The sequence below is a fragment of the Diprion similis genome, chromosome 8 (assembly GCF_021155765.1).
Source record: "Diprion similis isolate iyDipSimi1 chromosome 8, iyDipSimi1.1, whole genome shotgun sequence".
Taxonomy (NCBI): Eukaryota; Metazoa; Arthropoda; class Insecta; order Hymenoptera; family Diprionidae; genus Diprion; species Diprion similis.
This window is the reverse complement of record NC_060112.1, coordinates 24,987,447-25,013,538: the sequence shown is the minus strand read 5'-3', so window position 1 is coordinate 25,013,538 and position 26,092 is coordinate 24,987,447. Positions and strand designations below refer to the sequence as shown.

The following is a 26,092-nucleotide window of genomic DNA, read 5'->3' as shown; positions in this document are numbered from 1 at the left end:
GGAGGTAGGTAAGTAGTCGGTCGATCCGGTCGCAGCATTCGCATGCAGGAACGACTATGGCCTGGTACTCGTTTGTCGAACGGGTTGTAGAGACGCGGGCGGTAGTCGATGAAAAAGGAACACTGGAAGCGAAACGGAACGAGGCAAAAAGCCGAAGCGGTGGGCGGGCGGGGGGGAGAAACTCGAAAGTCGGAGTTCCGCCAAGTAAACTCCGATCTTCCGTTGTTCGGGCAAGGACTATGCGACTACCTAGAAGGGCGTTATTGTGTTATTTCGGCTGATCAATAGCCCGCCTCAGGGCTGGTCGGTATTTATTCCTACATACCCTGTTTATTTGGCGTGATAGCTGTTTTTTTGTTGGAAAAATACTACGTGGCGAATGCTTGTATTGGACTGCATGTCATATGCGCAAACAAAAGCGAACGAACGTTTTTCTTTTCTGTGCTCGCCTCGGCGATCCGCTCGGTTCGCGGTCGAATCGCGCGAGCGCCGGTCGCCGGGGTCTGAAGAGGGTCGCCGAGTAGAGCAAAGACGATGGTGTTCCCTTCATTTCACCTCAGTTGTACCGAGAGAGCCGAGATGCTGTGGTCGAAGTCGGTCGTCGTACCGGTTTGAGGCAGGCCCTTCGCACCAGTTGTGTTGTATACGTCTCCGGTGTCGGTCGGATAGCGCGATACTCGCATCCCGAAGGCTTGAAAGTCGCATTTGCTAAAAATCGCCGAGGATCCGTGCGACGCTGCCAGTGATTCGTTGCATACTTATCGTGTCGAAAATTCGGTCGCCGCAAACGTTGTTTGTCCTTCCGCCGAGAAGAGAGTCGACGGACGATTGTGAGGTTTAAAGCAAAGAAAGAACCGGGCAGAGCCGAGTTTTCTTTGTAATATTATAAACAGGAACTGCAAATCTGAGGCAGAAATATGGCGCGTGAATCACGGTGGTTGTTTTCGTCTTCGTGCTGTTGTGTGCACTATTCATTCGTCATCCTCGTTGCTGCATCCCTTGGATTTTCCCTCGTCGTTTCAGCGGCTGACACGTCAGGTGAGACACATTATATGTATATATTTATATATACAAATGTATGTATGTACGTATGATTAACGTCACAAGAATTTAACTCTCGTTACAACATCCCATCGCATCCCACGCGAAACTCGTGATCGCCTGTTGAATGTATGCAGATTTGAGAACCACTGTTCACTTGGTATTCTATTCATACGTTCATTAATAATAATTTTCTCAAATAATGCGATTCCGTTTCCGGTCTCGAGTTTCAGTTTCGTCGATTCGAAACTTCCGACTCTCTCAAAATCTTGAAGCCAACGAATGAATGATGCGTTCAAATTCCGAATTCCACATTTCAACATCTTATTTGTCTATAAAATTTATTTAGAATCAGTTTAACGTTTAACCGTCGACCCTTTTTTGATATACTAATGTAAATCGCACCGTGAGTAACGCGAATTCCCCGCAAATCGTTTCTTCTATAAAGTACCCGGATATACACTAAACTAGCGTAAAAATTTTTCGCCTCTATTTATTCTCTTCTATACTCTCTATCTGCCCGTTTACCGTAAACTCATCCGTTATATATCCCACCGCCTCTGCAGCAGTTGGGAAACATTATTCGGAGGTGTATTCAACCCAGAACTAAAAATAATACCTCACTGCTTTATTTACGTCTCATTTTGAGCTTCGCCAATATTCACACTTGTCTCTTCGCCGTCGGATCATCCAGATCTATATATATTAGCAATGCCGACGGTATTTTGCGGAAATATGTATCTTCTTTTTTCTCTCTCTCTCTCTCTCTCTCCTCTACAATCTCGCCAAGAAGAGACAATTATGGCGATCTTAACGCGTGTGCGTAACAACAAGAGCATTTCTTGCACACGTTGTTGACCTTTTTTGTTGCTGCGTGTAATTGAATTTTTTTCTTTCACCTAGTTTTTCGAGAAGGTTTACATGACGTTATACCTATACCGTGCCTTTCTTCTTTGTCCTATCGTAATTTTTTTTTTTTTTTTTTTCTTTTTATCCACAAGAATACATCATTTGAATACCAATTGATTTATTCACAAAAAAAGAGATTAATCTTCATTTCGACTACAATTATTATCTATTTCAATACCGTAGATTGAAAAATCGCATATAATTATTATTGTGAAATACATGAAACGATGATGAATTATATATATATATATATATATATATATATATATATAACACCTTAAGGAATAGATGACGAAACACTTTTTGCGCCTGCATGTATACGTGCATAACATAATTATACGAATTACGTACGTTTGCATTTTAAAAGTAGAACAAAAATTGTTTCACTTTACCAATTCGTTGTTCGTATTCGATTATACACACGTAGGTACAGTTGGAAACTTGTAGATAAGTCGTCGTTAAAGTCTCGTTTGCAGAGTATACAATAATATAATTATTATCATAGGCACGTGAAAGTATCTGCTGTGTCGCTTCTAGGTATACGTACAGTCGTACATACATGTAAATATATAAATAATTACAATCGTTTCATCGACATACCCCATGTATGCACGTACAATGTGAAGATCTATCGTATTCCTCCTATATATATATATATATATATATATACGATATCATTACAACAACGATAAGCGATAGAAGAGACTACGACAATCGTGTTCTCTCTGTGTTAAGAAAGCGTTACATTTACGTTCGGTAAACTAAACTATAAAATAGATATAGATATTGTAGGTGGAATTGTATACATACATATTTATTGTAATTTCAATCCCTGCTTTTCAAATTCATTACATCATATATCGTATTCTCGTGTATTTATAGGAATGATGATCGATATATGTATATATATATATATATTGCCATTATCAATGTATTATAATTGTCATTATTTTATATAGTTTTACTTGCTCATTTGCATCACACAAAATTTTTTCACGTACATATATTGTACATGTGTATTGTGCAGGGCGATAGTAGGCCGATAAAATATTACCAAATACGATGCACATACTTGAATATATATAACCGAAATACGAAGAAAAAGAATAAAAATAATAATAATAAAGAAGTGAATTCATGATTAAACTATCGAGACGACATATAATTCGCGTTAGCTATACGCAATCCTGATTGATGGATCGTGACTGTATTTATAATAATCTTCGATTAATACCTCTATAATCATCTCATTTAAACTTCTTTTGTTAATTACGTTTGAAGCAACGAGAAGGTCAAGCCGAGAGAATTATTATGTATACGTGTGTAGGCATCTAATTATTACAAGAAACACCTTACCAAGAGAATTGTTTATATACAGTATAATATAATTGAAACGTAGCGATTGGTGACTTTGGAATTTTTTTGTTTCGATCTATGATGCACGTGTTAATGAGGATGAAGTCAGTTTTGACGATACAGTTCGGGAAAAATCGTTAATCTTTCACGTTTAGGAAAAGTAACACTTATTTTGAAAGACAAATTCATTCAAAGTCATTCGAAAATTGTGTAATAATAATTTTTCGTAACGTTAACGCGAATAACTTCAGCCTCGTACGTGTTACATATTATCACAGTCCGAGAGACGGGTTCTGTCGAAAGCGAACTACATTCGCCGGCTTCTCGTGCTTCAAACAATATCCAAGATTACAAACTCGCACTTTCTTTATTTATCATCTCGCGCTCTCCTTCCGTCGAAACCTTGAACAGCTGGAAATTTTCATCTTCTTGTCATGCGTGTATAAACGACGAGACACGTTTCTTGTTTCACTTTTGTATAAGTTTTGTACATACAACAACGTGTATATAGAGTCTGGCTTTAATAAATCTGTAAATAAAATGGTACAGCAGTTTTTTGACTGTCTTAATTATAACGTAATTGTTTGAGAAACAGTTTACACATAAGAATAATAATTTTCTATAACCATATCGAACGTAAAAGTATAAAAAAGAAAAATTTTTCATTCTATAGTGTATATTTTGTTACGTACGCATGGTGACAAATTTAATGACATTTAATTCTAACTATTACCGTATATATATATATATATATATATATATATATAACGTATTATTATTCATCAGTTATCGTGACAACAATTAGAGCGGAAATTATACTGCATATTGTCTCCTCGGAGGTCAAATTTCATATCTAATCATGCAGTGCGTCCCAGATGATTCAAAACCATTAACACTATTACTAAACGATATCGTCGTAATTGTAAATTAACTTACAGATTTGACATCGCCAAGTAGTGATGTATATATATCGATTTATATTGTATTATAAAATATTTCGGCGAGAATACCGATTATATATATATATATATATATATATATATATATATATATAAATATATAAAATAAATTAATAAATTTTCATATTTTTTCCTCGAGTCCAGAAAATTGACCAAAAGTAATTGGATCAACGGTTTAATAATTGATAAATATATATTTTTTCTTTTTTTTCAATTTCCTTATCTTTACCACAATTAAAATTAATAATAATTATTCACTCATCACCCGCAGCACAATTCGACGATCATTGTGATCTATTATTATCACAATCCGTATAATTATATATATATATATATATATATATATATATATATATATATATATATATATATATATATATATATGTTACATATCTGATCTCTGTCGCGGATTTTTTTCTTCGGCCCTGCAGTTATCGTCTGCATCTCATCATAGCCATCTTGTTCTGCAGTCGAAATATGCCCGGAGGGTTTGCTCTCCTCTCCGACGATGTTCTCTAAATAGACGCGAGAGACTCTAGACTCGTTCGTCTTCACAGAGTAAAAAAAAAAAAGAGAAAAAAAAAAAGAGTTAGCCGCAGCAGCAGCGGCAGCAGCAAAGCTCGCGGTTATAGAACGCCTCGATGTATGATTTTTCCCCCTCTCCGTTGCATATCCGATGCCGTTTCTGCAGCATCCAGCAGAATGCATCTTTCTCTTTGGTCGGTATAAGCCGAATAATCAATCTCTTATATTTTCTATTCTCTATAACTGTTTGAAAAAATTTCAAGCCTATATGACTGTCGGGAACTTTCACCCGAAAATAGATCTCGCGATGTGAACGTGATTCGCTCGATTGCTTTTATTGTTGTTGTTTTTTTATGTATATATATATATATATATATATATGTATAAGAAAAGAAAGGGAAAGGCAAGGAAAAGTGTATCCAATTGATCGTTCAACGGATATAATATACATTTAATAAAAGTACATATTTAAAAGTTTCTCGGCCAATTGTTTGAAGCCAAAGAAAAGAAAGCAAGAATTGCATAAAAAAAAAAAAAATAAAAAATCTCATCTGGTTTATGAGTTATCTGGATAAAAATAATATTCCTTGGCGTTTTAAATTTGTATTTTGAAAATTAATTTTGTGTAAGTATCCAGTGAGATAATAATTCAGGCGAAAGAATGAAAAATTATTTTCTTCACTCTTTTTTTTTTTTTTTTTTTTTTTTTCGAGATGGGTATTATTACAGGCACGTTCGTGCGGTTTGATCACGTAAATTTGTATGACGAGAATTAAATTCGATCGGGTATTATAATCCACCACACGACGCAGAGTTAATTAAGCGGATTAAACCGTCGTCGAATATCACTCTGAGTAGTTCTATAATCTGTTGCGCGAGTATTATATATGTATACACAATGAAATATATATGATGGAGGTATGTTTTATACAATATTAATATGTGTTTGTGTTTTTTTTTTTTTTTTGAGATTTATTCGTCGAAACGTATCCGCAATAATTTGCTTATTCTGTTTAAATAAATAACTTCAAGCTCTATATTGTGTATGGGGTATTCCATGCCAACTCGACCAGTATTAAAAAAAAAAAAAAATTTTCTTTCTGAACCGTTTATTTTTTATATCAATAATTCAAGTCGATTGCGAATGATCATTTTTTTTTTTTTTTTAATCTGAAAAAATTCTCAAAAATCTCGAGAATTACACAAAACACACCCCCAAGCTAAGGAAAACGTGGGCCGAATTTTTATTCTATTTCTTTTCTATATATATATATTTTTTTTTTTCCTTATCACCAAATTCGGATTTTTCAAATTTTAAACAAAAATTTTATTTTCTCATGTTTGAAATTCCGATATTTCGTCTATTCCCGCAATATTGACCCTTACAAGGCTTTACCCCCGCCTTTGTATACGATGCTTCAAGAATATCCCATATATTCCACGCGTAACAGCAACAGGCAGGTATTGTCAATAGAAAATACGCGCGTGCGCGGGTCAATAACTTTTATTTTCTATAGAGCTGTGTCCCGTCGTAGCTGTTTCCGCTTCTTCGCTTGAGCTGTGCACGAATCTCTAATGTCACCTATAACATGTGTTTATACCTGCAGGCAGGATACTCGTTACGCCGCAATCATATGTAAACGTAACTAATTCAAAGCCATGCACTAATTCGTAAACGCAACGATCGTTGGTTTTCTTTCTTTATTTCTTTCTTTCTTTTCTTCTTCTTCTTCTTCTTCTTCTTGATACATTTATTTTATTCTTTAATTATGCATTTTTATTTTTGATAACAAAAAAAAAAAAAAAATATTTCGCGCTGATTGAAATCTAAATTATATTGAAAAAAAAAAAAAAAAATAATATTATACATATATATAATATATATATTGAGAATATTAAAATACGTGTAAATTGTCATTATATATATATATATATAATAGCGTGATGGCGGATGCGACGAGTCTGCAGTAATGGCGGATGTAACGGGCCAGTAAACCACCTCACCTCCTCCTCCTCGTCTGCCTCCTCTTCAACATTCTCATCGCAAGTTTAGTTTAGTGCACTCCACGCTCTCTGCACTCTTATCTTCCTTCCTCCCTTCTGTATTACGTCTATACTAATACACACATATATATATATATACATATAATATATTTTTTTTCATCTACTTATCTGTCGGTGTATATATGCCACTACATGACGTAAAAGCGGTCGTTTGTTGTTAGTCATGTAATCATAATCAGGCTTTTTTATAAATTATAATCGTATGAAATGAGGACATTTGTATGAGGATTATTTACATGTATATATATATATATATATATATCCAATTACGTCACGCGTTCGTATCAAATTAAATGAAGTGACAACAAACGAAACAAAATATAAAAAAAAAAAAACGAAATTATTGATTGAAATCATATTTTTTTTCTAATTTTTCTTTTCAAATCGTGTATAACGTAAAAAAAAAGTTATCTTCGTGAAAACAAGAGAACAATCGTATTATTATTGTTGTTATTAATGTTATTATAGTAACAATTGTTGGGCTTTCTTATCTTGGTTTTTTCCTCAAACTCGTGAATCGGAATTATTTCTGGCAATGATAAAATTTATACATAGTTATAAATATATATATATATATATTACATACACGTAGGTATGATAATGTTATACATATTTAAACGGAATCGTTGTGCCTCCCTGCCTGCCTGCCTGCGTCACGAGGTATAATAACTTGAACCACCCACCAACAATTCAATTCGTTGCTTGAAGGCTGCTGTATATAATAATATAGAGTAATTTTTTTCATCAGGCGTATAAGGTATATATATATATATATATGTATAACAACGCTGTCACTAATTAACAATTATCCCACAACCGTAGATTTTCTTTCGTTCTCTAATATTCACGCTTGCTTATTTATATTATAATGAAAGTCTCTTTTGTGCCGATGCAGTGTTTAAATTTTTATTTTCTATTTATTTATTTATTTATTTATTTTTCATTCTCTTGAAGGGTTTTTTTCTGGTAATAATTTTGCGATAATTCTATTTGATCCATATATATAAACACATATCCACACACACACACACACACACACACACACACACACACACACGTTATACATATCATCCAGGGAACTTTGAAAATTTGTTATTCTTATCTTATCACGTGGGATCAAGCACATACGGCTAGTCGATAATTTCACCATTTCTGTTTTGAATTATGTAAATATATACGTTTGTAAATTCTATAATCTTGTGTCAAGGTTGTGAGCAGATCTTTATTTTTTTTTTTTCCATTCAAAATCATGTACAATTTCAGTAGCTATATTTACCTACATATAAGCACACGGGGTAAAATTTTAAAGAAACAATTTTACCGCTGTAATTATAAACTTTTCAGGCGATGCTATTATTAAGTCAACGAAGTTCCGGCGTTGAATAGACAATGTGATCTTCGTTGACGAATCATTATCACACAATTTGTGTTTTTCATTATTCAACCATACCTAATACTTATTCAGAAGGAATTTATTTTTTTTTTTGTCAAGTGTTACTGAATAATTTGAAACTGCGTTGTCCTGCGTTGAGAATTTTAATTAGGCTATTGCAAGTGATTAAAGTTCGTTTATTATACTAGACAATGAGGCTGAAGTTAGTAATATTGACGTAACGAAACATCAGAAGAAAAAAAAAGAAAAAATCATTATTGCACAGTTTTAGAAAGGTTTTGAAGGAATTTACTTTTATAAATAAGAACAGATTTTGTTTGTCATGGAACTTACTAAATTATGCGGTAAATCCACACCCACATGTAGCTGTAAAATTGTCATCCCACGTGATCGTCCACGTAATGGTGAAGAAAAAACTTGTATCAATGGATTCCGTTTGAATAAAAAGTTGATAGGAGATAGGAGAAGAAATTGGTTTAAAAAAACAACGCTGAAAAACGATTTCAAACAAATTTAAACAACACGAGTTGAAATGTCGTCAATTTGAGAAAATGGTTTTTTTCTCAAGTAAAACCTTGAAAATTATTGAACTCTAATTTTTTTGGCTCGCTTTCAATATCTTGCGATACGCAACGTGACGGATCTAGGCCATATCGTTGCGAGCATCTGTGAGACCGGAAGTCTATCAGAGGACTGGTTATTTTTCCGGGTACATGACAAAGTGCGATGCGTGCCCGCATGTAACGTGAGGGTTGAAGCGCAGAGCGTCAGACGACGAAACGGACGTGAAACCCGAAAGCCTTAAAACACCGAAAACCCGTGCAGCAAAGGCTCGGAACCATAAGAAACCCCAGGAGTTTAAATACACGGTCATTAGATACGGTTTGTTTCTTGTTAATATATTCCATTTAGTCACCGCACGGGGAAGCTCCGTCGGTAAAGCAGTCGTCTCGAATTACATACCACCCGTGCTTACAACCTACTTAATACTTTCAATAACAACAACTCATCATACGCATAAGAAATATTGGATAGAGTAAGAAAATGAGAGAAATAACGCAACGATGCATTATTTCCAATTTTTCAATTGTCCTAATTTTATTGATCATAATTATAAATCAAGAGATAGTCATTATTCCGGAACATTTTCTCATATTTTTTTGTCTCACTCAGTCATTAAAAAATGATAAAATAGTTATATATATATATATATATGTTAAAATAATCTTTCCATGTTTCCTTTATACGCGATTTATATGCGTCAAATAGTTATCAACTGCAACGCCATAATTTTCGTGTTTAACATGGTAGAGGTGTACTGTGAATTGTACTATATTATATTATACGTAGTTTATATCGTGCAAGAGCTGCCCCCCCCCCCCCTCCCCCCCTTCCTTGTTATAACATACATAACCTACGTATATACGCTGAACCATTTTATCTGTGGCTATAAATTTCTTAACTACCGCGCGTTTTCAAGTTTCCCTTATATACAAAAGGCTTGCTCAAGGCTTTGCTGCATGGTGTGCAGGTGACGTGGGTGGTTCAACTTCCTCGAAGACGAATACATCCAACATCCTCGATGCCCATAACCCGTGTAAACCGACCTATTCCGACACGGACAGTTCACTCGTCGGATGTTTCCCATTTATTATGTTCATCATTTTATGTATATAACTTGTTAGTACGTTATAATTTTTATTACACGTGATGATCATTTTTACTTCAGTATCAGCTGCCTGTTATACATCAGTATCTGTATGGAAAAAGATGGGATTTTTTCGATGTGTTTGAAGTTTGAAGAGAAGAAAAAAAAAAGAAGAAGAAGAAAAACTAATTATCGAACTAAACGAAGTTTAAGTGCGGAATTTGCAAGTTAAACATATTATATTACAAATCATGCAGAGACAAAAATAACAAAAGAAGTATTCTTCGTCAATAATATATGAATTATAAAGTTGCTTTATAACACTTTTAGTTTAATGTAACGTACCTCATATGTGTGCGATATAATATAATATGCGAGATGTGGGGGACGTGCGATGTTGTTCGGCGGCTATCAGGACGACCTAACCCGTTGGCGTACCGACGCTTTTTATTAAAATTTTATTAAAAGATTGACTCAATGAATTTGCGTATCTGCGGAGAGATGTGTATATATTATGTCTGTATATCTATCTATACACGCAGCTGTCATCGTCGATATACTGCATATATATACGTTGTTTTATTACATGACGTGTCATGTCAGTCGCGTGAGTTCCGTGATGCGTATATAGGTACCTACATATAAATCGAGAACGTTCGATGACCGGTTATAAGTTAAACGCACAATCGTCGTATAGCGAAAAGTTGAAATATTTCGAAACTTGAAAGAAAAATGAATTGTCCCGCTACAGTTTTTCCCGTTTTTTTCCTCATTATAATGGTATTTCTAGGATAAACATCCGCCTGCATTTATATACATATAATAAATTTTTATTTAGATTTTGTCGAAATCCGCCTGACATCCGGCTACCGTAATTACAGTTCGTCGATCGTTGTTTGTTTCGACGTCCGTATCACGATTAGTCGCGAGTGTGGAAAAGTCGGCCAATCACTAACAACGAGACAAATGACAATCGGTGCAACGCACCGCCGTGGATTGCCTAAATGCAGGCGGTTACAGGTGAAATGTAGACTAAATTGCATACATCCAGGCGCGGATTTACCGTGTAATGTTCGATTGGTCATTTAATGTTAAAAGTAAATCTTTACATGAAACAATCCGGTACACAAGTTGTATTATTATTTTCTTCTTCATTGTGTACTCAACATTCCTGTTATTCCTTACTTCTTTGCGGCGTTTCTTCGATTTACATAAGCCTAGCAGCAAAAGCAGCGCGTTACGCAAAGGCCAACGGTAATTATCGTGCCTACAGTTCAGTTACAGCTTGTTGGTGGATTATACCAGCCGTATTATAACGAGGCACAGACTTACCGCACTTCACTACTGCACCATGATCCATAAAACGAAATTCTTCGCCGTTGTTTTGTCGGTTATATGGTGTTTTAAATTTGTACAGATACTATGATAATGGCGCTCTCTAAAAGTAGCTAGCTGTAGGTATAAACGGGCGCATTTTTTTTCTCGTTTTCCGCTTTTTCATTCGCTCGTTTGCACGTATCTTTGTGTTAGTTGTGTACATACCTAATATTACAACACAGTTTGAGGAATGCGCGTAGAGAAAGAAAAAAAGAAGTATTTAGGCTCCAATTATTTTCATAATTATTAAAAATATGCTAATCTTTGAGGAATTGTGCCGACTCAATTAAATCACTTATTGTTAATATTATACTCTGTGATACATTTCACAAAGTACGCGATATACATGCACACGTTCCCCTCACTTAAGATATATAATCATTATCATCATACCACAGACCACAGACCACTTGACTGACGGTGAAAATTATTATTCCTTGTGTAATCAGAACTTGCAGAACACAATGCTCGATTTTGTTTGTTTTCTTCAATTGTGAAGTCTGGATCGTTACGTGCCGTTCCTAAGTCATGATTCAGCCTGCAGAACTGAGCCGTGAAGATTTTCTTTTAATGTCAACAATAAGAAATAAGAATTTCGTATATTTCTCATGGAAAATGAATGTATCAAATAACGAATTGAAAATTGTATATGCGTGTATAATCGATATTACATGCGTTTATTTTTTTATTTTTCGGAGGTATAATCATGTGTCCCATAAATATTTTTTATATTTCTTTATTATCCTCTCAGATAAACATAACATGTATATAATACAAGTTTGTTTGATTTGAACAGAAGTGACGACGTAAATGTCGCAATTTTTAAACGGCGCAACTTGTACCATGTATATATGATATATACACTGTACCTGTTTAATATGCTACGAAATTGAATATATCTTTGCGGCGAGCTTTGTTCAAGGATTTCACACACTTAGATATTTGCATTTTGTATTGCAAAAGATGACACTACGAGATAATTATTCCTATAATCACATGGCGTCAGTATATAGATTTGAATTTCTGCAAGCTGAATAGAAAGGGGGAAAAAAGTTGTAATGGTTTTATATTTTAAAGATACTATATAATAATCAATTCATTTATAACATAACAGTCTTGCATGCATGTTGATTCGTATAATTCATTTTCATATTATACATATTTAAATAAAATTCCGAATAGAATCGTTGTGCTCCATGAAGCGTACTGTTTATCAGTAACTGCGCGATGCTCCAGTGATAATAAATTTTAATTCAGCCAGCCCTCGGTTTGATTAAACCCAATTGATGGCGGTATGTATACAATAAAAATTCTCGACAGACTCGCACTACCGTATAATATGCAGCAGCAGCAACAGACGAGCCAGATAGACAAAGTTTTATCGTTAATTGACCATCTGCACTAATATATATATATAGGAAAAAAAAAGTATTCACGTTAAGTATTATACTGATAATTAATAAATAGTACCGACTTTTGACCGGCCAAACTACTCCTTAAGAGGATACTACTGTCAGTATTTACCGACAGAGTGAAATATGTTACACTTGTTTAGATCATTTACTACAAGGCTCGCAATTATACATGCAACAAATATAAAAAAAAAGTATCTATTCAGTGTATGATGATGCCAATGTGAAATGTATTTCTGTAATTGAAATGCATTTCCTGGCCTTAGTCATTCTCTCATAAGTCAAAAAGTAAAGTTTTTTTTGCTGACGTTTTCGTCCGGTACTGCATGACGTAGAACTCCGCCGATTGCACGGCATTTTTACGTCTGTGGTAATTTTTAGGCTTTGATAACATAGTAAAAAAAGAGTGAAGTTCTACTCGGTCGGTAAAAACTGACCGCTACAGCATTTTCGTAATTTCCATCGAAGCTAGAATAAAACTGCGTACATATAAAACTTTTCTGCACAGATTTACTTTCTTACGTATGTGGGCGCGACGTGAGCATACATTGTATACCATTTGAGAGGGATACGCGTCTGTTCAGCCGTCCATGCATACCTGCCTTAAATGCGAATTCCCTAAACGGGATCACCACGCATGACGTAGACGCTATGTATACACGCGCTTCCATCCACCCATCGATCTCGATCTCTCTCTGTTCGTCCCCATTGCGATCCGATCCAATCCGCTCGTTCTTTGTTCGTCTTCGTTAAACGGAAACACGCCGTGCCGCGTCGGACAGACGATCAATTTCTAGGACGTATTGTCGAAGCTGGGAATTCAGGCGCCAGTAACGATAGCTAGCCTCCCTATTATACCGCCTACTTGACGTGCGTTCTAAAACACGCGCAGAAATGCCTACGACGTGAACATTGTTTCAATTGGTCAAGTAATCTTAAATGTTCACCTCTCGTATATCGCGCAGCGACGATGTTTGCGTGCAGGAAATTATCGCATGTGTACGAGATGAAAAGTACGAGAATTGGAAGAACTTTTATAATTAATGCGTAATTAGTTGACTGGTTAAAATTTATGAGGGTTATGCTTGTGAAGTCTTAATGCTGAGGTTATCAGACGTTACGAAAAATCGTTATTTATCGCAATTTTAATATATATAGTATTATCTGAAATTCGGTAAACTGTATATTGAAGCACAATAAACTACTCATTATACTTTGCAATAGCTTGACTCCTTTAAAGTCATTTAAAAGATTTGCAAAACAGTGATTATTGCTTCAATTTTTCCGTCTGGTTCACCGGTTTTGATTCGTTTTCTAATCTTAATATAACTATAGGTATACATAGACAAGTTGTGTGTGGGAACGATCGTGTTTGAAAATAAAGTTTAAAAAATACAAAGGGACCAACAGCTACAATCGTGTTTTACAACAAGGCCAATCTCGATCTATCAACACTTTCAAAAAATTACGTGCATTGCACGTGGAGCCAGTTTCACATGAAAGAACATCAGCCGGCCAGCTTCTGGCTGGCACTTCGTGTCTTCGAACCTTCTTTCTTTTCTCCTTTCTTTATCTATTTCTGATTCTTTTTTACAGCATACACGCAAACTCGAGTATGCAATACATACATGCAGATGAGCCGATCGTCTGTATGCAGCTGCTGCATCCTTAACTTGAGTGTATCGGGTGGGTGGAAAGAGCAAGAAGCAAGAAGGAGGCGGAGGAGACCCTTGAGATCAGAGACGACGACGACGACGGGATGAGGGTCCATTTACAATCTGTTTACAATTGGTAGCTTCTATACGTCAGCACACGTTTCTTCATGAGTTGTACGCGTGACGCGACGTCGTGTATGGTTGCCTGTGTGTGCACGTGTAAAACGGTACATGCACTTCGGGCGCGAACTCAACGCCCCAAGTGCACAGCACTTTGATATGTCTTGTAGTACCTATACACATATCACATACAGGCATAATCATAACCATAACCGTATACTAACGTATAAAATACAAAACACCGGATCGTGAATTGCGGGGCTTTACATTATCATATACAGCTCTGTATTTCTTCTTTTCTCTTCTTTCATAGTTTTGTATAGACTACGTGCTGTGTTATACTCTTGGCCATTATACGACGTAACCTGAACTTTTATATATATACTACAAACGAATCTTCTGGTACGCTGATGCATTTGCGGGTAAAAAAAGACATAATTTTCTTGTCTTAGAGATGAAAGAAAACTTTGACTTATATTAGTGCTTAGCTTAATTGATCTTCAATGTTTTTATCATCTCTCGAGTCAAAGGCACCTATATACCGTTATTGTAAATAATTACTTTCTTCTCACGGATCTGAAGTTACCAAAATTATACGCGATTTATCATTTCAATATGTCTGAGACAGGCAACGATAAAATCGTTTGAGGCAGATTGACCTCCTGCATATGTATTTATGTACGGTTAGATATGAATGCACAAGTGCTACGTCTCGTTATATCTCTGACAAATTACTGTGTCGCCGGCGTTCTTGCAACGGGAGCATGATGTGGTTACTATTTTTGATCACGCTGCAGAGATCGTGGACCTTGCACTGTGCATAATAATGCTACTTGTGCGTTATAAGATTGTATTTAACACACCTATTTTTTCCGTGTATCGTTGATACAAAATTATTTTTTATTTTTATATTTCATTCATATTGTATATTTTAGTATTTTTCTGAGATATGATAAATTTTAATCATCTATCTTTCTTTGATTTACTGGGCTACAAGTGATGTTTTGCCCAGTGTAAGTAAAAAATAGTAATTCAGGATGTATTTTCTATATAACATACAACACCTGAAATTTATTGAAAATATTTTTACTCACCGATTAAACATTCTTGGCGGGTGAGCAACTTACAAATTCTTGTTCAATAGGTACCTCTATGTATTACAGATCCAATCTTCGTTCATATATTAACTTATCGAAGACGTTATGTATACGTCTTAATTGTGTTTTGGAACGCGATAACGCATCACACTGCATACGCATCAAGACTCACGCGCGTTTACGCTTTTATAATATCGACGAATCTTCCCTTGTTTTTCTCTTTGACCTAAATTTTTCAAAAACAATTCCATAAACTTATTTGTCAGGTGATTCGAATTATTTTTATAGCATTAATCAAATGTCCAACATTGTTTCAAACTTGATCAACATCGGAGTTAGCCTAGTCGAAAAAGGGTCATCACATTGACTTACAATTAGTTTAATTTAATTTAATATTCATAGAAATATCAATTGCTTATATGTACAACGTTGAAACGTTACTCACACGGCACAAGTTCGTTTCGTTGCAACGTATAATATACGTATGTGTAGTTGAGGAGGGATGTAAACGTCGCTGACCTTGACCTTGACCTTACGTACCCGCGAGACTGTTCCCAAGAGTCGTATTGCTCTTCACGGTGCAATATGTGAGATACGACGCAGATTGATTGCATGCATTCTGCGTGTCTCCTGTTTTACTTATACACATTATATTATCTTCTACGTCCTCAGACTCGAGATATCCCCTCACGGCGTCTGTTCTCCTGTTGATGATCATTGTGATGTAGTCTTATCGTCGTTATCGTATATAACACAAATAAATTATTCACGATGAAGGTCATAATGTCATAATGTCATATGTGTAGATATTCGATTCCTGGGTAATTTTTATTCAAAACAAATAGGGAAGGAATGAATTAATGAAAGGAAAAAGAATCTCCGACTTTGGTGTCGGATTTTTTTTTTTTTTTTTTTTATCATATTGAAGTTAGTAACGTTATTGTAACGATTCATGCTGAGGAATAACCGTTATTTCGTCATTTCGGTATTGTCCGGAATTCAGTAAACCGCAATAAAACAAAACACATCAGATTTCAAAATCTTTGTTAAAATTAAGAAAATATAGTCATTTTTTTCCACCAATTTTTCCTTACGATAACGTTACTGACTTGAAATCTGTGATTTTTTTAAACCAGTGACTGCCTACATATTATGCCGTACTTTGTCGTATCAAAATGTGTGATAGTTTTACTCCGCTAGTTTTCACTGTGTTCCCAAAAACATCGTCTTACGATTAATATGACAAACAACGTTAAAGCCTGTGATTTTCCGCATACGAGTTTATTGATTTTTTTTTTGTTCTTTCCGTTTGAGTTAATTATCCGGTGTGAAATTCGTTTTCGATTTTCATTCGAATAAAAAAAATTAGCCTGTAATGATTAATTACTGATTGTTGCAAATAAACTTGCAAACTTCGGTGCTTCGGTCGTTTCGTTACAACTCGTCTTATACATTATATCCTCCCTGACGATGAGTGCAACGCTCTTAAGTCCTAGCGATGACCGGGACTTAAATATACGTTGCAAGGCATGCACATGTGTGCCCCTATCAGTCGGTACAACCAATGCTTTTCACTTGTTATTACAGTCATAAAGTAAACATATTCAGAGTAGGTAGTTCGAGTCCCTGTAAATAAGAAAAAAATACAAACTTCAGGCATATTATTATATAGGTATAAATTTTCACGATCTATTTCTATTATACACTTCGTACTCTGTGGTGAAGGCTTTGTCCGAACTCTCATTCCGCGACGGAATCAACGGCTTTCGATGTATAGAGATGTGTTCAGAAAATATTTTTCTTCCATCTATACGCAGATAGCTGTTTTAACAACTTATATGGTGTTGCAGATTCAGTCCATTCTGTAGATACGGCTCACTTTCAGACGTGGCCTCTAAAGCAATTCGCACTCTCTATACATATGTATGAACAGAGCATACGGTATGTGTGTATATATAGGTATAAATTTATATTTATATGTACGAAATGTGCTCACTAGCCGTATTTTATTATGGGTATAAGCTATAAATGGTCAGCAACAAGTGCGTGTACCTGCCTCATATACACGCATGCCGTGAAGCCTTGGAGTTACGAATCAATGTGAATTGTTAAATTCCAGCTGCTATATATGCGTATATCTCGTGACGCCCTGTTATTCGTTTTTCTTACCTCGCAAGATAAATCAGCCTGCAATTATGCAATTCGTATTACATTTTACCGAAATCCGCCTTCGATTCAGGCAACTCGGAGTACATTTTACTGATCGACATTTGTTTTATTAATGACGATTTGCCACAAACAATTGTCGATCGGTAAAATGTGTATCCTGAATTGCCTAATCGTAGGCGTATTTAGATTATGTGGTAAAATACCTGTGAGATACAAGTTAAATGACGGTGTACGCATTTGCATGCTGTGCACTGGTATACATATAATCAAGTACTGCAGTACATTTACGGAAAGTGAATCATTCGTTAGTCGTTGTGCCTAAACCACTCACATTCTTTGCTGTTAATTTGTGTTCATTTGTTTTACGCACGACATATTGTATTCATTTGATGATCGCATCGCCTTCGGACCGATTACGTCTTTTATTATTGTACTCGCGGGAGATTTTCATAAAATAGATACATCTGCTTACGTTTGACTATTATCTGAGTTTATACGTAATCTGATTATAATAATGACAAACCGACAAAAAATATCATTGCGTAATAGCTGTTTTGGACGTTATTACTCACGTCAAATTTCCGCCAGTTAATTACTTCTTGTTGATGAATTTTCAATGTTCCAAAGAAAACTACAGGCGTGGTATACTTTTCAATTCGATACACTTTCTCCGAATTAACGACCAGGTTTGGTTTAGAGAGTTTGGAACTTCCCAGTCATTTCGCTTTCAAGAGACTGCATTATTATTTTATATTGTTTTCCAATAGCGACAAATTCTCATAATTGTGAATTTTCTTTTTTGTCTATAAATAAACTAGTTTTTTAGATGATATTAACGAGAAAATTTTGGGGCAGTAGCTTGAAGTTTCGGCAAAGACACTGAAATCAATTTTCGGTTAGTTGCTTTTTCTCATCATTCTCATTCGCTAATAACAATAATTATTCAATTGCAGACGCACGGTCCTCAGAGGTACTAGCTAACATTTTTGTCTTTGAGTTTATTTTTGTTACAAGTTTTCCTCATTCAGTTTCAAGTCATGAATTATAATTTCATACACATATTCATGCGTATACGAATGTGTACTTGGGAATGTAGAATTCTACATATGAGCCGATCCACGTGGAACGGATCTGCAGTCAGGTCTCACATATTTTTTTCGAAGTTGCATACTCATAATTCTCGGTGTTACATTTCCGTGCCAAAGCATAAATAAGCCCGATGTCGCATAATTGAGAGATATTTTTAATTAAAAATGCATACAAAATTTTGTTAATAAATTATTATCTCGGTAACTATTGATGTTAGTGTAAAACAAAATTATTTTAATTTGTACATATAATATCAGAGATTCATTGAAAGGCAATGAAAGTTGACCAAAGTTGATTCTTTATTCGCTTATTTAACAATTAATTCTTTTGCCATGCTCTAAACCATTCAAGATTCTGATACTCGGCAACACGAAGAATTTTGAAAAGATTGCTGACAATTCTAAATTGGAAAAACACATGAATCGTAAAGTGTTATTGAAGCTGATTTTACAATTTTGTTGCTCATCTCGCGTTTCATTTGACAGTCATGTTTTTTTTTTGGTGCGACACACCAATTACAGGGTAGCGTCCAGATTATCGAAAAATCTACTGAAATTTTGATGTTGTGCATAATTCATTCCAGTTATACTTCTTATTCCAAATCATGTTTAGTTCTGAAAATTTCGAATCAACTGAATCTTATCTCCCTATTCGATAAAGCCTTACTTGTGTTGTTAATTGCTAAAACTTGGGAAAATTAATGTTAGTGATTTGCATAAAAAAAAAAAAAAAATACCAGAGGAAGTTAGTCATGTTAACGTGCAACGTAAAACATTCACCAAAAATTAGTATTTTGGAGCTTTAGAATGAATTTTAAAAATTGAGATTACTTTTTTTTTTGTTTTATCGCGCTTTTACCAAATTTTAGTCAGTCTCTAAGTATCGAAATAACGATCGTCATAGTGACATTACACGAACTTCAACATTATACAAAACATCATGCACCGTCAAAGAAACAGGGGAATTTTAAATACTGCTTGAAATTATTGTATAACTTGATTTGTGAACGTTTCTTCACACTATTCAAAGTAGTATTTTAATTCTTTAAAACAATAAATAAATAAGAGAATAGAAATTTCTTTTCATAGACTGGAAAATCTCTTTGTACGTGAAAAATTCTAGTGAATGTCGTTTTCCAGGATTTTTCAGCTTCGTAGCTCGAAGTTCTGTCATTACTTATTGAAAGACGCCTATAACAGTGACCATAGTTTGCTAAATAATGAACGATTATTGTAAATATTCATCGTATCCTCTTATCTTTAAAACGGTAGGAAATATTACAGGGGTTTCTATCATTATATTTATGCAATTTCCATATTACTATTGTGTAAATAAAAATATTCATTAGCGATACAAAATGTCATTCACATTATCAGTCTATTTGTGTATTTGTCTAAATTTTGATAGATCGACTAAAAAAAGCCTTTCACTATAAAAAATTCTCTCATCATCTGTTACAGAAGATTCATATTATCGCTACAGAAGCGCGAACTTGGTGAAGAGGTCTGCTTTAGAAGTGCCGGTGAGTTTGGTCCTCTACAATGAACCAGGGACCAGAGTGCGGCGGGGTACAATTGAAGAACCACTGGTGCAGAACACAACTTTGGGTGTTACAACCACACCATCGCCGAAAACAACAGTCAAATTAAACAGCGGTTTTGAAAATGTCGCATACTCAACCGATAACAACACTAAGAATCCCACATCTCAGCCAACCTCGGTTGGAACGTCTCCAGTCGTTGTTTCGCAACCATTGATTCCTGCTACTGGAAGATCAGATGTTGTAAGTTGAACAAATATAATGTGCTTCTCGATATCCAAAGTCTTGCTCGAATTAGCTGCGAGTTATTGATAGCAAGTCATTGCATATTATTAGACAGTCGTATCGTTGACAATAATTAACTTTTACCACAAGAGTTGTTGGGGGATCATATCTGGCGTGAATATGATGACCCTTGCACTCTCGAATCGTTTTGTTTCTTTTCTTCTCTCACTATTCTCGTGTTTATTCTTAACTTTGAAATATTCTTCTGGAATTCCAGGACCATCCAAGAGTATGGCCCAACGCGACGATGAGGCCGATTGTTCTGGAGAGTCCTGTTAACAACACTGAAGTTTTGGCTACAAACGTGACGCAAAATATGGACGATTCGCTTGGCGATGATATAAATATTAATAAATTTGGAGACCTTACAAACACCACATTGTCCCAGAATAATATCACCAAGACCCAGGAAGATCATCACACCTATTACAATAGCACGATATTCGAGGATGAGGTAGAGGGCCGGAAGTTATGGGTTGACATGGACAATCATCCCAACCTTGTAGTCAATGAGCTCCTCAGTGCCAGCCATAGGAGAGCTGCGGTAAAAAAACATATTTAAACCATTCCTAGGAAACAAGTATTGAGATATAATGACCGAAAATTATGTGCCACGACGATTTGTGTTTTCGATGTGATCTGCTTGATTGTCAAGCTTATCTGGTTACTTGCCTGGGACTTCTAGAAATCCATAAAACTTTCTGATTCTCAGTTGATTTTCATTTTCTTCTTCTTTCTATGATATAATCGTGTAAATAAATATCTTAAGAAAAAATTGTCTATCCCGCAGACGGTGAAGCTATCATTTGATTTTCCGTTCTATGGACATAACGTCAGAAATGTAACGATAGCAACAGGTGGCTTCTTGTACACTGGAGAATACGTGCATAGTTGGCTAGCCGCAACTCAGTACATTGCTCCTCTGATGGCAAACTTTGATACGAGACTGTCCAATGACAGTTACGTCAAATATGCAGATAATGGTGTGTAACTCGAATTTTCTGATATTTCTTCCCTCCGTTTTTTACTTGGAAATGCTTCAGGCTATGAGGAAACAGGTTTAATCTTTGTCCAAAATTTACAGGCACAGCCTTTACTGTGGAGTGGTCTAACGTCGCACTTCAAGAAAAGCAAAACGTTGGCAACTTCACTTTCCAAGTGACTCTTCACAAAAGTGGAGATATCGTGTTTGTCTATGCAGCTATACCCCTAGTCATTGAAGACATTGCAGACAATTTGCATCCTGTCAAAGTGGGACTCAGCGATGCTTACATAATCGACAGAACTGTCTTTTGTAAGTAAATCGCAATTAATCTATAGAATCTGAATCATACCCAATTATATTTAAAACTACTTTGTGAATGCAACGCTTTTTAGCAGAAGTAAAATGAATACATTCGTGCCTATATTTGAGCTTTTCGTATAACTGCTGTGACGTATTTGCTTAGCTTGGCAAATTTCAACTTGTCAGATACATAATTGCATTGCAGCACCTGACACTCATTGATCTTACCTTAAAGTTTTGTTCCTGGATTTGCGCCAAGTTTGAAAATAGATTTACGTGAAACCGAGTATTCAATACTTGCAGCCTTTCATATTCGTGCATTGTAACGGCACGGACATGTGCACAGCTTGCTTTTTAAAATTTTTCTTTTCGATTCCTTCCGCACACACAACCGCTCAAGATATCTTTATAGTAGCCAGTTGCTAATTTATACTCTGCTTGAATTTTCTTGAAAGATGAACACCATTGAATAATTTAAGTAAGATGTATGCTCTGAATATTCACAGACGTGCGACGCAAGACGATTTACGAATATCACAGGGTGAATTTCAAGAGCCAGGACATTAGAAATTGGACCGTAATTTACCTTCGAGCATTACCAACGTGTCTGAGAATGGACAACTGTAATGACTGTTTGAACACATCAATTGACTTCAAATGCAAATGGTGCCCTATTTTGAACCGGTGCAGCACTGGCGTTGATCGTTATAAGCAGGACTGGCTTATGAGGAGATGCGAGGAGCAGAGTATCACGCAAGAGGAAAGCTGTCCCGTAATATCCTCGACGGCCACAACATATGCCGAACATGAAGATCATAGTCATGACGATCACAACAACACATTTGATGTACCAAAAATCGTTCATGCAGCGAATGCTCGCGGTCCTTTACCTAGTGAGTGCTCCTTGCTGTAGCAATAATTCATAACCACATTTCAATTTTTTATATCAAGATGTGATTTACTGTTTTACAGCTACGGATAAAATGACTATGGGGGTGTCTGGAATAATCGGAATTCTCTTAGTGGTCTCGCTAATCGTTGGCTTGATTGCGTGGGGCGGATATGCTTATCGCAACCCGCACAGTGCTTCTGGCCAAGTACTCATCAGAGTAAGTATATCTGTAATACTACGTTTGCTTATCGAGATCCGTTAAAGTGGCATCGCTCTGTCTCTGAAGTTGAATCACAAATTATCCTTAGTTTACCTGAATTACAAGACTGTCTTATTGATGCCATATATCTAATTAAATTTTTTTGCAGTATCGACCAAGTCAATGGAGTTGGCGGCGAGGAGAAGCACGTTACACAGCCGCAACAATTCATATGTAATGAGGTACCAAGAGAATGAACAATAACATCTGACAGTGAAGAGAATCGGGCTGTCAGAGACACATGAACTTCCTACTTAACGTATACAGTACCTATACTATAGAATACACTACAGTAGAGGACCAAGTCCGCTGGTTAGGAAAACCGAATTCCCAGCGTCTGTGCGAAACTGCCAACTAAAATTGTGAACCGTAGATAAACGATTATGAATAATAATTGTGTTGCGCAGTCGAGCTGAAATGAATATTATGGTATAGTATATCGTCGATGGAAGGAAGTGTATGTTAATTAGAAAATATAAATCGCCAGAAGATCGAATTTATGAAACGTATGATACACTTTGTATCGGATATGTGTAAATGGAAAACCAGTATGCATATCTTTTTAGCAGTAATATTTACGAATACCCACGTTTCGTGCAACTTTATTTTATACGAAACTCGCAGCCGTGTACGTAATATCTTATACTGTAGGATTTTGTGATAACCGTTACGATTATTCGATATGTGGGTACTTTGTATGTTTTACGTGATCCTAATCATTGCGACGAGCATAATTGCACAAATTATAGTACTCGCGTATCAAAAATTGGTGAAAAGCTTCTATAAAATAACTTAGTATACCGCGTATTGACAAAGATAAATGATAGATCAATCTAAGCCAACGCATTTATCTGATCGCGTGCATTGAGTGGTGTAGGATTAATTTATACACTGAAACGTAGTTCGACCACATTTTCACAAACTTCGAAATTGCTACGTATGCTCTTGGAAAGGAAAGAGAATAAAGAAAAATGGATCAAATGAAATTGAAAGTGCCTTGAACGGTTTTTACTATTCGTTACTATTATCGCTTTGGCCCAATATACCTATGCATGTGCATTCACGATCCCTAATTGACTATTGTGAAATAATTTTTATACGAGATCTGACCGAGCACAACTTATCTGCTAATTTTTATTATTATTAAAAAAAAAACCTATAGATAGGAGAACTCGAATAGTGTTTTTTACTTACATGTCTTATCCTCGTTGCCAAACCAACAAAGTCAGGTGAAATGAGTTCAAACTCTCCTAGCGATGAACTCTGGTAGCCAAATTCATCACCTACACATAATGTAAATTACCTCAGTGTGAATTGTTCAATTTTCTTTCTCATTAGTGTACCTTAAATTCAACGCCCATTAGAACATTCCCAAATGCGAATAATTTTTCAAAAAACTTTTTCATCGCTGAAGAGATTTCTTCGACTTGCTGGATTATGAGTGTGGCAACATTGAGTTCTGTTAGTCTATAATAAGGTAAATATACAATGTATTTTAGAAAATGACAATTAAAGATTACATGCATCTTTTGTGCAACACGTATACACATATATATAGTATACATTATACATGAAAATGGATGAGAAAAAGAATTTTATAACGAAAAAAAATCACACATATATGATATTTTGGACGATATCTTCGTAATTGTATATAGTAGTATTTTAACGCAATATAATGTTTACGTATAAATGGCTTAAGAATTGTGAAGTGAAAAGAAAAACATTCACACCCACTTTAAAGGTGCCTTGACCGTTTTCCTTTATGAAAAGTTATGATGATCATTAAAACTCGCAGTTGATCAAAGTGACATTCATTGTTAATAAACTGAGAAAACTGTGAATATCGTTACGATATTGTTGGTACCTAAATTGTGTAAGCCTTGACGCCAACTTTTAAAAATCTGTAAAAAAAATATATGTCAAAAATGTAAACAGATGTTTGGAAGAAATGACCAAACTCGAAATAACAGCCTAGCGAGCTGATTGCGCGTTTACACTTACATCTTTTTATCCTGAATATATTATGAAATGAAAATAATCATGAACCTAATTTATGAAAACCAAATCACAAACGAAATAAAATTATAAAGCGATAACGATTGAAATTTATAGATTTACTTAAGCTTATATTATTTTATTGTGTACGATTTTATTCATAGTTTGTGATAATAATTGTTTTAATTAATATAGCGATTAAACCAATTCCTTCGTCTTTATTAGCTTTTCTTTAATTTATTTTATCTTCCACTATTCCATAAAAATTTTCGCGTAGAAACGATCATTTAATCATACGTGTTTAAGTGTAATGAGCTGGAATAGAGTATTAAAAACGTAGACTAAAGGCTAATTGTCCCAATTAGCAAATAATTGTCATGAAAATACCTGTGTTGTCCAAACCCTGCTCTTAAATTTATCGTTTAATCAATTTTACGGCAGTGTATAATTGAGTCGCATATTTGTTACTATCACGAAAATGAGTAATCGTGGTTTGGTTGTGGCTAAATAATTCCTGGGTTTTACAAATACGGATATACATATTGTTGTCATGCAAATAAGACTGTAGTCGAACGTGGAAGTATCTCTGGTGCAAAAAAAAAACAACTGACCTGTTCCGTCTTCGAAAAAAAACTGTATCTTGTAACTTCCCGAGATGGTGTCATAATTGTCGTGGATAAATCTTGACAAGACGAAGTTACTACAGTATGAGAATGTGGTAACAAAATTCTGCCATCAACGCTATAATACACACTACGAATTGGTGGCAGGACCGTTGTAAAATTTATTTATGCGAGGTGATTCCCTTCAATTGTGCCTGAAGCAAACCGGAAAATACATCCAGAACATCGTAGAATCAACAGCTAAGAAAACTTGTAAAAATTTTCTGTCTTTCGGCTGTAACTTTTGATCCGTTTACGCAGCCACTTTAGTCTCTCGTGGGGCTCAAGTAAATTGAGGTTTGACTAAATCCAGCAAATTTGAAAATTTGCCAGAATTTGTTTACAAAAAAACCAAAG

At 35.3% G+C, this 26,092-nt stretch overlaps 1 protein-coding gene across 2 annotated transcripts; it reads left to right on the top strand.

Moving 5' to 3' along the window:
• The first annotated feature begins 548 nt into the window (after positions 1–548).
• LOC124408711 (plexin domain-containing protein 1) lies at positions 549–25,291 on the top strand. 2 transcript variants are annotated; one of them, XM_046885846.1, is made up of 8 exons: positions 549–1,038; positions 20,275–20,597; positions 20,857–21,183; positions 21,430–21,622; positions 21,724–21,933; positions 22,431–22,817; positions 22,897–23,033; positions 23,185–25,291. In XM_046885846.1, the coding sequence occupies exons 1-8, from the start codon at positions 918–920 to the stop codon at positions 23,251–23,253; spliced, it is 1,767 nt and encodes a 588-aa protein (XP_046741802.1). In that variant the 5' UTR covers positions 549–917; the 3' UTR covers positions 23,254–25,291. The 2 variants fall into 2 exon arrangements, with proteins under 2 accessions (XP_046741802.1, XP_046741803.1); XM_046885847.1 differs by having other exon boundaries at positions 551–1,038; positions 20,275–20,594.
• The last annotated feature ends 801 nt before the right edge of the window (positions 25,292–26,092 follow it).